Raw genomic sequence first — 17,538 nt, forward strand, 5'->3', positions numbered from 1 at the left:
TTTCCTATGGTATGTTATGCTTTCTTTAAAAAACAAAAAACCAACCAACCATTCATTCATTCAATTTGTGTGTGTGTGTTAATATATGGCACATGTGTGCAGGCATCTCCTCAGGAGACCAGAGGAGGGTGTTGGCTCCCTCTTGGAAAGTTACACAGATGTGTGTTTTTGAACAGCTTGATGTGGTGGATACTAGGAACTGAACTTGGACCTCTGAAGACAAAGGAATTGTCTACAAGGCTAGCTGTAGCCCATGATCAATGTAAAGCTTAATTGTAACCCCTTCCAGGAAGCCCACCCTGCCTTTTAAAACAAATTCAAAGTACACTGATCTATCTACCCAATACACATTAATTGCTGCCCTTCATATAATTTTGGTATTACAGCAAGTCTCTAGTGACACAGACCTCTACAGACAGATAACCTGCTTTAATCAGCTCTGTCTTACTCTATAAGGCTAGGTATATCCTTAATGTCCACTTCTTTTAAGGTGGGAAGACAGGCTAAGCAAAATACCTGTTGCTAACATTTTAATTTTACACAAAGTATGAGCTAAACAGAAACAAAACAAAACAAAAACCACTTATTTACAAGTGAGTAAAACACGCCCCCTCCCACCTCCCCAAATAAACATGGCTTGGAGAAATGGCTCAGTGGCTAAGAGCACATACTACTGCTCATCCAGAGTATCTGAAGTTCAGATTCCAGCACCCATATCTTATAGGCATCATAACTGCCTATTGATAGGGCACTTCTGGCCTATTGGGTACCAACACATAAGTGTACACATACAAATAAAATAAAAAGAAAAAAGTTGAAAAATCCTAACCAAGCACAAAAGAGGCATGTACTTTGGGTTCAATTCCCCTACTTTGCATAAAACTGAGCCCGGTGGCACATGCCTGTAATCTCAGAACTCAGGTGCTGGAGGTAGGAAAACCAGGAGATCAAAGTCACCCTTGACTACACGTCAAAGTCAGATCTTTTGTCAAAAACAAACAAACCAACAAAACTAGCAAACCCAAAACCAATAGAAAACCAACAAAAGACTAGGCCTACATCTCAGTGGTAGAGTATTTGCTTTACAACTTCAAGGACCTGGGTTCAATCTCTAGTATAAAAATAATACAAACAAAAACCTGAAGAAAACACTGCTGGGTAGGGATATAGCTCAGACTAGAGTGCTTACACAGCACACATGGAGACTGGATTGAATCCCTCTAGCAACACACACACACACACACACACACACACACACACAAAACAATAACAAAATGGATGTGGTGACACATGCATATAATCGCACCACTAAAAACTAAAGACTATAGTGCAGTATAGTTTAAGGACATCCTCAGTTACATATTGAGTTTGGTGCCAGCCTGGGTTGCATTAGACATTATCCCAAAATAAAAAACTACAATGGCAGCTGAAATTTGGATTTCTTCTCAGCCACAGAAACATGATTTTCTTTCTTTATTTTTATTTTTTTTTCTTTGAGACAGGGTTTCTCTGTGTAACAGCCCTGGCTACCCTAGAACTCACTCTGTAGACCAGGCTGGCCTCACACTCAGAGATTTGCCTGCCTCTGCCTCCCAAGTGCTGGGATTAATGGTGTGCACTACCATTGCCAGGCAAAACATTCTTTTCTTATAGAAGCTTGATCTCTATACCATCAGTTAAAAGGCCACACTGACTGATGCTGCTTTATCCTGGTGGAGAGTGGCACAAAGGTGTACCTCAAAGGCAATTAAAACAATTTTCAGGCTGCCCATGAACTCCCTGCATCAGAGAAATATGTGCCCACATAAAGATAAAGAAAATGCCTACTACGTTTAAGGTGTACATAAACAAAAAAAGAAATGGAAGAAAAGAACTGTAATGTCTCTTTTATTCTCACTTTTAAATATATTTCATTAGCTTATCTCCATTTAAGTTTGTTTTAATTTCTGTGGAAGTTAGCACTAATTATCATTAAGAACCTCCTGTTACCTAATATTTGCCAAAAATATGTACATTTTCAACTATCCCTGAAAAGAACAAGAATTTATCAAATAAGTGCTCAGCAGAGTCTGAGTTCTTATGAATACATTTCATAGTCATGATAAAGGTATGCCTTAAAGAACTGGCAGGCATTATCTTTACAAACAGACCCTGTCTCAAAAATAAGATGATATGAATCTGGAACAGTAAAAAATTTGCCATTTGAAAAAACAAACAAACAAACAAACAAACTTGTCATTTGCTGGGCGCTGGTGGCGCATGCCTTTAATTCCAGCACTTGGGAGGCAGAGGCAGGTGGATCTCTGAGTTCGAAGCCAGCCTGATCTACAATGCAATTTCCAGGACGGTCAGGATTGTTACACAGAGAAACCCTGTCTTGAAAAATAAAATACGAAGCAAAAACTTGCCATTTACTAACTGGTACCCATTGCTAACTGCAATTAAAGCAGTAATCACATATTACTTGAAAACAAGTTCAAAGTTCCTGCTGACCTTCCTTCACAGAGGCCGTGCGTCGCCTTGTTCGTTTTCTCCCTTTGTGATCTTCCTCCAGTATCTTATCATCGAAGCCGGTCAGTTCAATGGTTTCAGACTGACTTGTGGGTCCAGCTGAAAACCATTCTGGTTCTTCCTCAGTGTATGAATCATTTCTTCTACGCTCACCAAAGACACGTTTACTATCCCCAAACTCCCTCTGAAAAAGCACAGGAAAGAAAGACTGAATAGTTGTAAAATTCTAATGGAAGCATTGTAGTCAGTCTGAAAGAACTAATACTAGCAACTGAAATGCAGATGCTGTGATGTGGAACAGAAGTGCATTGCCACTCCTGCACTGCAATCCCCAGCTTCTCCAAGTAACTGGCTGGGCTAGGAGGATGCAACTCAGAGCTGGGGCACCTGCCAACAGGTGTGTGGCCCTGGTCTGACTGTGCAGCATCATGAAAACAACAAAAGTAATGTAGAACACATGAGGTGAGCATCAAACATTCAAGCACTTGAGAACCAAAGGGGCCAGAGGACAAACCCTGAAACGCTTGTCCTTGTAGTCCCTGTCTCGGTCTCGGTCCCTCAAGTCCCGCAGGTCCTTATCGCTGAGACGGTGATCCTTTTCAAAAGCCCGGGCAGAGATTATCCTCCCACTGCCAATCCTTCGTCCACCAAGCAGGCGAAGCCCATCACTGTCTTTCTCCAAAGGACTTCCAGAGCGGCGGGAGCTAACAGCAGCTGTCACGTGGCAGCCACCTCCAAAGCTTCGTCTCTGTGGGCTGAGAACAACATCTAAGTCATCTTCCTTCACACGCTCCCGTGGATCTGAAAAGATGCCAGAGAGAAAGGTAAGCAAACCAACATCTCTAGAAACTGTGTCCACGGCCGGGAGGAGGACAGAAAATGCCAGAAAGGAGGCATCTCTAAAACTGGGCTTATCAACAGATTGAAGGTAACAAGTCTATTTTTACTGGGTTTTAAAAAATTTAGTCTTTAAGGGCTGAATTCAGGTTGTTAGACTTGTCAGCAAGTGCCTACTAAGCCAGTTCGCTGGCCCTCTATAATTACTTTTAAATTTTAAAATATTTTTATATATTTATTCCCTTTTTCTCTTCAGAGGAAAAAAATGTATTTCATAATAAATGACTTTCTATGATTAATCTACCTTTACTATGACTAAGATTTGTATGTATACCATTTTTAGCTAATCTTTTGTCCACTAATAAAATGACAAGTCCGTATTTAAAAAAAAAAAAAAAAGCTTAAAAAGCAATAAACAGCCAGGTGGCGGCAGCGCGCACCTTTAATCCCAGAACTTGGGAGGCAGAGGCAGGCACATCTCTGTGAGTTCAAAGTCAGCCTGGTCTACAGAGCAAGTTCCAGGACAGTCAAAGCTACACAGAGAAATTGTGTCTCGACAAAACAAACAAAACCAAAACCCCAACACATTATAGTCAATTTCTATGATTACTATGAGTTCAAACTCAGCGCGAGTTAGAGTAAGACCCTGTTTCAAAACATTAACTTTAAACTTGGTTCCATAGTCAACATTTAATTTAAATGAATCTAGATGCGAAAACCTAAACTGTAAGAGAACATCATTGCTGCTGGTTACTCGAAGTGTTTTTTAAGGCACAGCAGCAAGAGTGTCATCCATTAAGATAGTCTGTTAAGCAAGGTTTGCTCTGAGTTTAATACTGTTCTTTGAAGATGCTGTTTAGAAATCCAAGACTGGGAGAAAACATTTCAAAGCACATTTTTCAGAGAAGACCTGAATCCACAGCCTTAAAAACTCAGTAATAAACAAACAAACAAAAAACCCAACTAACTAAAAAATGGACCAATGAGCTAGAGAGGTTGCTCAGTGGCTAGTTAAGGCTGCTCTCCAGAGGTCTTGAGTTCAATTCCCAGCACTCCTATAGCAATTCACAACCATCTATAAATGCAGGTCATGGGATCCAAGATGCCTTCCTCTGGTATGCAGATGAATATACAGACAAACATCACATACATAAAATCCTTAAATAAATCTTAAAAATAAGTAATGGACCAGTGAGCTGGGCATAGTGCAGAATGCCTATAATGCTGGCACTTGGTAGGCTAAGGCAGGGACTGAGTTTGACTCAGGTCAGTCTGGGCTACATAGTGAGGCCCTATCTCAAAAAACTAAACCAGGGGCTGGAGAGATGGCTCAGAGGTTAAGAGCACTGGCTGCTCTTCCAGAGGTCATGAGTTCAATTCCCAGCAACCACATGATGGCTCACAACCATCTATAAGGAGATCCAGTGCCCTCTTCTAGCATGCAGGCAGAACACTGTGTACATAATGAATAAATCTTGAAAGAAACAAACAAAAAAGGATAAATGCCCGAACAGACACTTCAGCAAAGATATGCGGATGGCACAATCTATAAGGACATAAGCATAGTGTGTTCATCAATCACCAGGTAAAACAAATGTAATGGAACAGCACTATGTACCACTAGATGGCTATAATTAAGAAGGCTAACCAGCCGGGCGGTGGTGGCGCACGCCTTTAATCCCAGCACCCGGGAGGCAGAGCCAGATGGATCTCTGTGAGTTCGAGGCCAGCCTGGGCTACCAAGTGAGTCCCAGGAAAGGCGCAAAGCTACACAGAGAAACCCTGTCTCGAAAAACCAAAAAAAAAAAAAAAAAAAAAAAAAAAAGAAGGCTAACCATCCCAAGTGCTGCCAAGATGTGAAGCAAGAAGAACCTGAACACACTGCCAACAGGAATATAAAATGTCTAACCACTTGGTAAAAAAAGGAGTTTGAAGGGAGCTAGGAGATGAGTCAGTGGTTAGGAGCACTTCTTGTTCTTGAAGAGGAAGGATCCAGAGTCAGTTCCCAGCACCCACATACTAGTTCATGATCATCTGTAACTCCAGTTCCAAGGGATCCTATGCCTTCTTCTGGTTTTCTTGGGCACATATACACATGCATGTAAAACACTTATATATAAAATAAAGTAAATCTAAAAAGAAATTTAAAAATAGAAAGTCTTCTGACCAGCTTAGACATTAAGCATGTTGATGGTGCACATATATATGTACAGACAAAATACACATAAAAATAATAAATCTAATAAAATTTTTTTTTAAAGTTTGGTAGTTCCTGAAAATATTAAATACATATAACAGCCATAATACTTCTAGGTATTCACCCATGAGATAAAAATTCTTAGGTCCATACTGATATTTACACATAAATGATCACAGCAGCTTTGTTTAGAAACAACTCAAATTACTATTAACAGATAAATGGATACAATGACAATTTCATATAATAAAATTCTAAAAGCAATAAAAAGAAATGAACTATATATTCAACAACATGGATAAAATCAGGTATGCTTTATGAGAGACTGAAGCAGAGGGATAACTCAAGCTTGAGTCCAGCCTAGGCTACATAGTGAGTTTGAGTCCAGCCTGGGCTACAGAGTAAGTAACCTTTTTTCCAGAAAGAACCTTCACATGAGAACATGTCATGACTATTCTAGTCACAATTTTAGGAGTGTAAAGTCATCTACTGTCAAAAGGGCAGTTCATTTCTTGGTGGGAGTAAGAAGGGGTAAAAAAAAAAGAGAGAGACAATGGGCCACTAGAACACTTATAGGAGGTGACAAGGACGCTTATTATTGGTTGTGGTAATGGTTTCATACAGATATACACATTAGAACAAAGGTATATTTTATGTAAGGGTTTTATATGTAAATTCTATTTCAATAAAGGTAAGAAAAGCATATCACAAACAGAAAAAGTAGAAACTGAAGTTGAGTCCAAGTAAGAAAAACCTGTCTTAGTCTTTATTTTTAACCAGGAACAGTTTTTCATCTTATTTTAATTATTTTTCAGACAATATCTCACTATGCTAAAGTCACAAACATCTGCTTGCCTCTACCTCTTGAATGCTGGGATTAAAGACATGAACCACAGCCAGGCAGTGGTGGCGTACACCTTTAATCCCAGCATTTGGGTGGTAGAGGCAGGTGGATCTCTGTGAGTTTGAGGCCAGCCAAGTCTACGGTGGAAGTTTCAGAACAGCCAGGGCTCCACAGAGAGACCCTGTCTCCATAGCAATGAAACCAGCAGCCAGAAGCATGTTCCCAAGATCACACTACCATTTATAAATGTCTGCGCACTTGCCTGCTATTCTGCGCACCAGGGAAGGTCGGTCTGATTCTGGCTCTTTCTTCAGACTTTCCACTGGTGAGCTCCGCCCTGAAGCAGGGTAGAGAGAGGCATGCCACTTCTCAGGGTCCCAGACACCATCACTACAGGTTAAAGGATAGCATTAGTTAGTGTATGCAGGTTAATTCTAATAGATCCTAATTTCTAAACTTCAGGTTACAAAGAAACCTTCATTCCTTCCGAATGATTACCCTATTCAAATGAAGACAGAAACAGTTATTACTCCGTAATAGTATATTGTTGATTACATAACACCAACAGGTACTTGAACAACAGGAATCTGTACACAAATGAAACCGCAGTCCATAAACCCTGGGCCCTGTGAACTACAGTAACTGTTCCACACAAAGATCTCCTCACTGCTCCAGACAGCTCCAACTCTTTACCAGAGGACCTCCAGAAAGTATCCTAGAGTTTTGTTTGCTTGGGTTTGTTGTCGTTTGGAGACAGTCTCACTATACAGCCCTGGTGGGACTGCAACTTGCTATATAGACCAGACTGGCTTTCGATTTACACAGATCCTCCTGCCCCCAATGTGGAGTGCTGGAATTAAAGGTACACACCACCACACTGGGCTAGATTCTCTATGTGTAGTCTCAGTTTTTTCCAAGTAGGACAGTTCTTAAATTTCTTTTTTTCTTTTTTCTTTTTCTTTTGTTTTTTTTTGAGACAGGGTTTCTCTGTGTAGTTTTGCGCCTTTTCCTGGAACACACTTGGTAGTCCAGGCTGGCCTCGAACTCACAGAGATCCACCTGGCTCTGCCTCCCGAGTGCTGGGATTAAAGGCGTGCGCCACCACCGCCCGGCTCTTCTTAAATTTCTTTTCCCTTTTTTATTTATTTATTTTTTTGATTAGACCCACTGTGCTCTACCTGCTTTACACCCTTAACCAAGAACATTGCTGGAAAAAGTGAGTCAACATCTCTTCACCCTTCCCAACAGGGAGATATTACCTACCTTCTAAGGTCTCTGTGAAGAATCCAACAAATACTCTCAAATAAGGGAGGTAACAGAAGAAGCTCTTCATCCCTCTTATCTTTAGTATTGTCACTAGGCATAATACCTAATTTAGCATGAAAGCTAATATATTTGCTCAAGATAACTATTTCATGAGAAGAAAAGTGTTTTAATAATAAAATTTGAAGTATACAAAGACTTTACAATTTTATTGAAAAACAAGCCCACAAAAAAATCGTAGCCAATCAAAGTCGCCATTATTCTGGTATCATACCATCAGGAGACTATGGTGACACATTCACCTAGATTCAACAGGCCTTTTCAACAGTCCATATATAGGCTTTAAAAGTCTAACTAGACTGAAGATGTAGCGTAATGATGAAAACACTCACCTAACATGGGTAAGGCATTGGGTTTCATCCCTAGCACTACCTACAAGGGAGGCAGGGTATGTGGCACACTGAATCAAGAAAATGAAACATGACACTTGATAAGTAAAAATACAGCCTTGATGACTGCAGACTCACATCTGAGAAAGAGGAGTAAACTCACATCCCTACTTCCCCCTAAAAAGTAACAGTTTAACAGAAAGCCATCAAAGAGAACTCTTAAAATCATGATGAGGATGCTGAAGTGCATGAAGCAGAGCTCGCCACAACTGACGGCTTCTAGCATGAGATATGGTTGGGAAGGGACTCAGTTTTCTTTAAGGGGCTGGTCACTGGGAGTTTGACCATACCAGTGAGTATTATGGGCAACACAAACTGGACTTTTTTCTTTTTTTTTTTTTTTTTTTTGCGGGGGTGGGGGGTGAGAGGGTGGGGGGCATCACTCACAAGGGTGGGTGGGGGCAGACCTAGGAAGTGGAGTATGATTGGGTGTGTGATGTTAAATTCCCAAATAATCAATAAAAATATGTTAGGAAAAGAAAAACAGGACCACACGATGTTTAAGAAATTACTAAGACTGCCGGGCATGGTGGTGCACACCTTTGATCCCAGCACTTGGAAGGCAGAGACAGGTGGATCTCTGTGAGTTTGAGGCCAGCCTGGTCTACAAAGTGAGTTCCAGAACAGCCAGAGCTATGCAGAAAGAGCTTGTCTCAAAAACAAACAAACAAACAAAAAACCAACAACAAATAACTAAAGTAACCTTAAATATATTCCAGGACAGACAAGGCTACACAAAGAAACCCTGTCTTGAAAAACCAGTATGTGTGTGTATATGTATGTTTATAAAATACAGGGTCATTGTACATGTTCAGAATTTTTTTTTTTTTTTTTTTTTTTGAGACAGGGATTTTCTGTGTAGTTTTGGTGCCTGTCCTGCATCTCACGCTGTAGACCAGGCTGGCCTCGAACACACAGAGATCCACCTGTGATCCCTTGGAAGGGAGAGCCAGGATTAAAGGCATGCGCCACCACCACCCAGCCTCAGACCATTTTTATATAGCTTCCTCAAACCAAAGTCTTTTATGCTTTCTTAAGGACAAAAAAGGCTCATCTGAATGGCTCTTTGATAAAGATCTTAGATCCTTCAGTATCCCCAAAAGTGCCCTGAAATCAAACCATGAACCACAGGATCTGGGAACGAGACTCCTAGGTTTAAATTTGCCTTGTAACTATAACTGAGTCATTCTGCACTTTAGTTTCAGTACCGGTTAGTTGATGGCCATGCCGTCCCTCAGTTATAACCCTTCCAACACAACAACTTTCTGCTATGGATTATATTCAATGTTAATAATAGAGCTGATTGGCCAATAGCTGAGCAGGAAGAGATTGAGCAGGAAGAGACTGAGCAGGAAGAGCCAGACTAGGGATGAGAAAGTTGCTGGCAAAACAAAGAGAAGCAAGATGAGAATGCTGTGCTGAGAAAAGGTACCAAGCCTTGTGGCTAAACATAGATAATAATTATGGGTTAATTTAAGCATAAGAGTTGGCTAGTAACAAGCCTGAGGTATCAGCAGAGCATTTACAATTCATATTAAGCCTCTGAGTGGTTATTTGGGAACTGGCATGTGGGAGTGAACTATCTGATTACAACTTTCCAACCACGTTAATTTTTTTCATTTAAATAAATTTTTATTTATTTAATTTTTAAATTTTATTATTTTAATGTCTATATATGTGCATTTGTGTATACATATGCACATGAGTGCAAGTGTCCATATTGGCCAGGGGTATCGGATACCCCTGGAGCTGGAGTTTACAGGTGGTTAGGATTTTGATGTGGGTGCAAAGAATTCAGGTCCATTCAAAGTACAGATGCTTAACTGCTGAGCCATCACTCTAGCCCCAACAATGCAATTCTTAAGAATAACAGTTATACCTGTCATATTTTTCAGAAAGGCATGATGGCCTCTGTTTGGAGTAGGGACGTTCTTTTATATCCAAAAGCTCCTCCTAAAAAGAGAAATATCAAGACTTTGAATCACATTTCAGGCAACATCCTTCCAATTTATTTCCCTTCTGTGTGTCTACTATAAGCATTTCACACAAATTTTTTTTTGGGGGGAGGGGGTTGAGACAAGCTGAAGACTAGCCTTGAACTAATTCTCCAACCTCTCCTTCAAGAGTGCTGGGATCACAGGCGTGGTTTTCACATGATTCTTACAATTTTGGACTTAAAATTCCAAAAAGGCTAGAATTGAACCAGGATCCTCAAACAAGATTATCTATCAAATAGTAAAGATTGCTACAAGTTGGTTTCTTTATAAAATGTTTTCCCATAACCTCCTGTCCAACAACAAAGTAAAAATTCACAACACAAAATGCTCAGAAAGGCATGGAAATGCAGTCTTAAAGGAAAAACAGTTAAGTCACTTTTTAAAAATTATTTTATGTGGGTGTTTGCCTGCATATATGTTTGTGCACCACGTGTGCCTGGTGCCTGCAGAGACGAGAAGAGGGTGTCAGATCCCTTGGAACTAGAGTCACAGACAGTTGTCAACTGCCTTGTAGATGCTGGGAATTGAACCCGGGTCCTCTAGAAGAACAGCCAGTGCCCTTAACCACTGAGCCATCTTCTCCAGTCCCAGCATAGATTACCCCCCCAATTGTAATAAAGTTGCAAGAATGAAAAAGAACAGAAAACAAAAAACCCCACATACTTAAAAAAAACTTTCATTTATTCATTCGTGTGTGCACGCTCGCGTGCGCGTGCGTGCGTGTGTGTGTGTACATGTATGTGCTGTACAGGAACGTGTACCCATGCATCCTCAGAAGCCAGAAAACTTTTGATCCCTCAGCGTTGGAGTTACAGATGTTTATAGGGATATCCAAGATTGTTATGTGGGTGCTGGGAAACTCTGGTTCTCATGATTGCACAGCAAATGCTCTCAACTGCTAACCATCCCTCAATCCACTATGCATTTATTATACATGTAGTGTATATTCATGTGTGTTCATTTGTATATGAGTGTACATATATTTATGGGTACACATGGAGACCAGATATTGGACTAGAGTGCCTTCCCAATTTTCACTTTATGGTACAATTAAAAAAAAGAAAACTGGGTTGGCCAGCCTGGTCTACAGGGTGAATTCCAGGACAGCCAGGGCCACCACTACCACCCTGGCTTTGAATCTTTTTAGTGTTCTTTATCTAATGTTCCCTTATAATCAAAGGTAAGCATAAGAGATATATCCTTCTAGCTGGGCAATGGTGGCACATACTTTAATTCCAGCACTCGGGAGGCAGAGGCAGGCAGATTTGAGTTCGAGGCCAACCTGGTCTACAGACTGAGTTCCAGGACAGCCAGGACTACACAGAGAAACCCTGTCTCAAAAAAACAAACATAAGAGATACATCCTTCTCAGAGTCATCTCTGGGCGCAGTATGTACAGCTGCCCCTAATTGGTGATCACAAGGTCAAAGGTTTTTTTTTTGGTTTAGTTACTACTTTCCAGTTTTGAACTAAGACCGTGATCTGTGGGAGACAACTTAAAATCATCCAAATATCTGGGGTTTCATTTCATAATTCCCCCTAAACTCCATGTCTAGTGATTCTTGCTCACTCTTCATTTCTAAATTACATTCTAAATTCTAATTTCCCCTTAACTCCCTGTCAGCAATTGGCATTACATTGTAGTCCATGTTCCTCTTCTCCCATTAATTCTATATACTGGGGGCTGGAGAGATGGCTCAGAGGTTAAGAACACTGGCTGTTCATACAGAGGTCCTGAGTTCAATTCCCAGCAACCACATGGTGGCTCACAGCCATCTGTAATGAGATCTAGTGCCCTCTTCTGGTCTGCAGGCATACATGCAGACAGAACACTATACATAATAATTTTTTTAAAAAAAATTCTATATACTGATGTGGACTCTCAGATTCCTAGTTTTCCCAACATTCCACCCTCTCTCCCCTTTTTGAGACACAGACTCTATGTAGCCCTAGCTGTCATAGAACTCACTATGTAGATCACACTGGCCTCAAACTCAGAGATCCACCTGCTTTTGCCTCCTAAGAGCTGGGATTAAAGGTGTGTGCCATTACACCCAGCTCAACAGTCCTTAATTTATGAATATCTTTATTTTGATGCCCAAACAGTCCCAGATTTTGCTAGAGGGACCTTCTTCAAGCAGGGTATGTTCCCAAACCTTTAGTGAAACAATCACTGCTTCTGTAGTTTATGGTGGTACACAGCTGGAACCCCAGCACTCATGAGGCTGCGACAAGAAGATTAAGAGTTTCAGGTCAGCCTGGGTTACATAAAGGGACCATGTGTCCAAAAGTAATAAATGAATAAATGAGCAACACTGCCTTTCTGGTTTATCTTGTGTCCATCCTGTCTTACCCTGGAGTCAGCCATTTCTTTGATCCCTGAAGTGTGGAAGGTACTGGAAGCTGAGTGTACCCTCATTTAAGTCCTTTCACCAAAATCACCAAGTAAGTGCTTCTGTATATGTAGATATAAATGTCTAACACGGGCTGGAGAGATGGCTCAGAGGTTAAGAACACTGACTGCTCTTCCAGAGGTCCTGAGTTCAATTCCCAGCAACCACATGGTGGCTCACAACCATCTGTAATGAGATCTGGTGCCCTCTTCTGGCCTGCAGGCATATATGCAGGCAGAACACTGTATACATAATAAATAAATAAATAAATAAATCTTTAAAAAAAAAAAAAATGTCTAACACATATACCTGCTTATGTAAACGAAATGCCAAAACCTCGATTACCTCTTATTAGAACACACCTAACCATTTATAGAAGAAAACAAATACTGTAATTCAAACTTTCTTTTTTTTGAGACAGGGTTTCTCTGTGTAGCTTTGTGCCTTTCCTAGAACTCGCTTTGGAGACCAGGCTGGCCTCAAACTCAGAGATCAGCCTGGCTCTGCCTCCCAAGTGCTGGGATTAAAGGCATGCGCCACCACCGCCCGGCAACAAAGTTTTATATCAATACAATGCTACAACTGCTTTGCAGACCACGGCAAGTCCCACTATGCAGTGACCTCTGCAAGGCACCCATTCAGCAATGAAAGACAATGCATGCTGTTTCTTAAATCTTGGGCAAAAAATGGAGGGCAGATTTGCTCTCCCTGCCCACAGTAATCACTGCACACAAGCATACCATGAATTCACAAAGTGTCTTACAAGATGTGTGAAGTCTCTAAATATTTTCAGGACAGCACAATGCTCTATGACCAGAAGCCATTGTAGTCTTAAAAATCAGGCTATCTAGTGAGGCCTAACATTGCATACCCGTAATCCTAGCACTCTGGAGGCAGAGGCAGGAAAAACACTAAGATCAGCCTAGGCTATACAGTGAGACCTGTCTCAAAAACTGAGATCAGGGGACTGGCAAGATGGCTCAGGTGTTAAGAGCACTGGCTGCTCTTTCAGAAGACCTGGATTCAATTCCTAGCACCCACATGGCAGTTTACAACTGTCTGTCTCTCCAGTTCCAGGGGATCTGACACCTTCATACAGATATACATTCAAGCAAAATACCAATGAATGAAAAATAATAAATAAATCATTAAAGATGTTGTGGTGGTAATCTAATTGTACTGAAATATTATTTTGATTGTATGTTAATAAATAAAGTTGTCCGGGGGTCAGAGCTATTAGAGCCATAGCAAGAGTGTGGCGGTGGTGGCACACGCCTTTAATCCCATAGATCTCTGTGTGTTCAGGGATATAGCCAGCATTGGAGACATATGCCTTTAAGACCTAGGGGGCTGTACATTCAGACAGTGACGAGGCAGTCATGTGTTTGGGTTTACAACCAATGAGAAGGCAGAACAACATACTATAAAAAAAACGAACAGACAGGAAGTAGGTCTCTTTCGAGAAGCTGGGACAGCAGGAGGAAGGGTGAGATTTTAGCTCTGAGCTCTGACCTCTCGGCTTTCTCTTTTACATTGTTTCTGTGTTTCTTATTTAATAAGACGGTTGGTTACATCTACAAGATGTTTTAAAAAAAGAACAAAAACTGAGACTGAAACCAATGAACCAAATGATAACCAACCACTCATGGCATCATCATACCTATATTATAGAGGCAGTTGAATGTATTTAGGATTTACTTATAAACTGTTTTGGGTTTGTGAGACAGGGCCTCACTATGTAGCTCTGGCTATCCTGAAACTCACTCTGTAGACTAAACTGGCCTCCAACTCAGAGATCCACCTGCCTCTGCTTCTTGAGTCCTGGGATTCAAGGTGTAAGTCACCACACCCGGTGAATTATTGGTTTTATTAACTAGAAATACCTAGAAATGTTTAGAAAATTAATATAAATGAAACTTCAAATTTAAGATAGTATTTGGAGACTGTTCAAATTTCTGAACAAAGCCTCAAAGCACTGACAAGCAAGCTACGTGGAGTCACTTGTAGAGCCTGGAGCCCAGGGAAATAGGGTGAACAGCCTGGCAACAGCGGACATTGTAATACAGAAACTTTTTTCTTCCAAGACAGGGTTTCTCTGTATAGCCCTGGTTGTTCTGGAACTCACTTTGTAGACCAGGCTGGCCTTGAACTCGGACATCTGTCTCTGCCTCCTGAAAAGTGCCCCCTCCCCCCAAAAGCAACAATAAAACTCAAAATTAACATGAGTAACAAATGGTTTTACAAAAAGTAAAATGAGAGGCTGGTGAGATGGTTCATCAGGTAAACGCTAATCTCAATCCCAGGCACATACATGTTAAAAGGAAAAAAAACCAACTCCTATATCTTGCTCTTTGGCTTCCATATCTATGCAAGCATGCATAAAGAGAGAAACAAGGAGCCAAAGAAGTGATTACAACTGAATTTAATAAGGTGTCCTAGAAGCAATTCTCAAGTAGGGTATTAGTTAAAAACAAAAACAAAAACAAAAACAAGTATAATACAGATCAGCTACTAACAGTATACTAACATTGGCTCATTAATTATAACAAATGTACTATATACTAATACACTACGTAGCCAACAGAGAAAATGAAGTGAGAGGCATATAAGAAGAACCTATGTCGGCCGGGCGATGGTGACGCATGCCATTAATCCCAGCACTCGGGAGGCAGAGGCAGGCAGATCTCTGTGAGTTCGAGGCCAGCCTGCAGCCTGGGCTACAGAGTGAGTTCCAGGACAGGCTCCAAAGCTACACAGAGAAACCCGGTCTTGAAAAACCAAAAAAAAAAAAAAAAAAAAAAAAGAAGACTCTATATATACAAAAATTAACTAAAAATATATCAAAGGACAGGGAATGTAACTCAGTGTTTTTGCTTGGCCAACATGTGGAAAAACTAGATAGAAATGTTATGGGTGCTGTGGAATACATTCACAGTTCCTCCAAAAAGTTAAAACTAACATCAAGCAATCCTACTCCTCAGTAAATACAAAAAAATAAATAAACAGTCCATCCCAAAATGTATTGTGTATACAGATGTTCACAGTGGTAGCTCATAATAGCCAAAGAATAAAAATTCATGTCTATTAATGAGTATACTGCTGTGAAATAATCTTTTTGTATACTGTGAAGATTTGTCACTTGGGTTGGTTTAATAAAAAGCTGAATGGTCAATAGCTAGGCAGGATTTTCTGGGCAAAGACGATGCTAGAAAGAAGGGCAAAGATTCAGGAGAAGCCAGACAGACATGGAATAAGTCAGATACACAAAATGAGATAGAGGTAAAAGCCAGATTGTGGTGGCGCATGCCTTTAATCCTAGCACTTGGGAGGCTGAGCCAGGCGGATCTCTGTGAGTTCGAGGCCAGCCTGGTCTACAGAGCGAGATCCAAGACAGGCACCAAAACTACACAGAGAAACCCTGCCTCAAACAACAACAAAAAAGCCACTTGGTAAAACATAGATTAATAAAAATATGGGCTAATCTAAGTTTTAAGAGCTATACTTAAGAACAAGCCTAAGTGATCGGCCAAGCTTTCCTAATTAATAAGAAGTTTCCGTATGGTTATTTAGGAGCTGGCAGGCAGAATAGAGAAAGACTAGTTACAGTACACAAAATGCGGTATAGTCACACAGTGAAACACTATTTAACAATAAAGAGGGCAAAATTACAATACATAGAATGAAATATAATGGAATATTAAGTAGCAGGGGGGAAAAAGAGTTCAGAAGGAGCCTGGAGAGTATTACACTAACTGAAAGAAGACAAACTCTACAATTCCATATATATGAAATGTTCTGACAGGTAAATTCACACAGACAGGGACTCGGGAGAGAGGCTAGTGACTGCAAACAATGAGCAGAGTTAGTCTGGGGATGGAAGTGACCTGCAAGTGGACAGTCACCATAGCTGGATAAATGATTTCACTACAAACAGTTGAATAGATTTCACACTTTAAAAAACAATGAATTACACCAATTTTTAAAACAGCAAAGTAGGGGCTAGCAAAACAACTCAGTTGGTAAAGTATTTGCCCTCTAAGCATGAAGCCCAGAATCTACATGCTAAAAAGAAAAAGTGCCAGGCCTGGTTAAGGCAGAGACAGCCAGATTCCTGGGGCTCATTGGCCAGTCTGCTAGCCTGCTATACTTTGTGAGGTACAAGACAGACAAAACAAGGTAGATCCTTCCTGAAGAATGACACATAAAGACATGCACATGAAAACAAAACAACTCCTGGGTTATAACCATAAACATCTACATGAAACTGAACTTCTTAAGAACAAGGCTTCTTAAGTCATTTTTGTGGCCTCAAGGAGTACAAGATGCTCTTGTCCAAATCCCCGAGTATTTACTTGGATTATTCCTATAGTAAGTGTTCATACTTTCAAAACAACTCTAATGGACCTCAGGGATTAAGAATTAACACCTGGGGGCTAGAGAGATGGCTCAGAGGTTAAGAGCACTGACTGCTCCTCCAGAGGTCCTAAGTTCAACTCCCAGCAACCACATGGTGGCTCACAACCATCTGTAATGAGATCTGGCGCCCTCTTCTGGCCTGCAGGGATACATGCGGACAGATTACTGTGTACATGATAAATAAATAAATCTTTAAAAAAAAAAAAAAAGAATTAACACCTGGCCGGGCGATGGTGGCGCATGCCTGTAATCCCAGCACTTGGGAGGCAGAGGCAGGTGGATCTCTGTAAGTTCGAGGCCAGCCTGGTCTACAGAGCTAGTCCAGGACAGGCTCCAAACCTACAGAGAAACCACATTTTGAACGAACACACACACACACACACACACACACACACACACACACACACACATACACACACACGTACGTACGTATCCCTGGCTGTCCTAGAACTTGCTGTGTAGACCAGGTTAGCCACAAACTCTAAGATCCATCTGTCTCTGTCTCCCAAGTGCTGGGAGTAAAGGCATGTGCAACCACTACCACCCTGCTTTTCTTTCCTTTTTCTGAGGCAGGGTTTCATTATGTAGATCTGGTTGGGCTTGAAGTAAGAGATCCACCTGCTTCAGCCTC

The 17,538-nt window shown here is 40.9% G+C and overlaps 1 protein-coding gene across 1 annotated transcript in view; it reads right to left on the reverse strand.

The window, feature by feature from the left end:
* Eif4enif1 (eukaryotic translation initiation factor 4E nuclear import factor 1) overlaps positions 1-17,538 on the reverse strand; it is a 41,799-nt gene that overhangs the window by 19,309 nt on the left and 4,952 nt on the right. The window contains exons 3-6 of the mRNA XM_028870707.2: positions 9,981-10,054; positions 6,652-6,779; positions 3,026-3,312; positions 2,494-2,695 (exon numbers count right to left, since the gene is read on the reverse strand). Of these exons, the coding sequence (XP_028726540.1) occupies positions 2,494-2,695; positions 3,026-3,312; positions 6,652-6,779; positions 9,981-10,054 (691 nt within the window). The remainder of the gene's footprint in view (positions 1-2,493; positions 2,696-3,025; positions 3,313-6,651; positions 6,780-9,980; positions 10,055-17,538) is intronic.

The sequence above is a fragment of the Peromyscus leucopus genome, chromosome 7 (assembly GCF_004664715.2).
Source record: "Peromyscus leucopus breed LL Stock chromosome 7, UCI_PerLeu_2.1, whole genome shotgun sequence".
Taxonomy (NCBI): Eukaryota; Metazoa; Chordata; class Mammalia; order Rodentia; family Cricetidae; genus Peromyscus; species Peromyscus leucopus.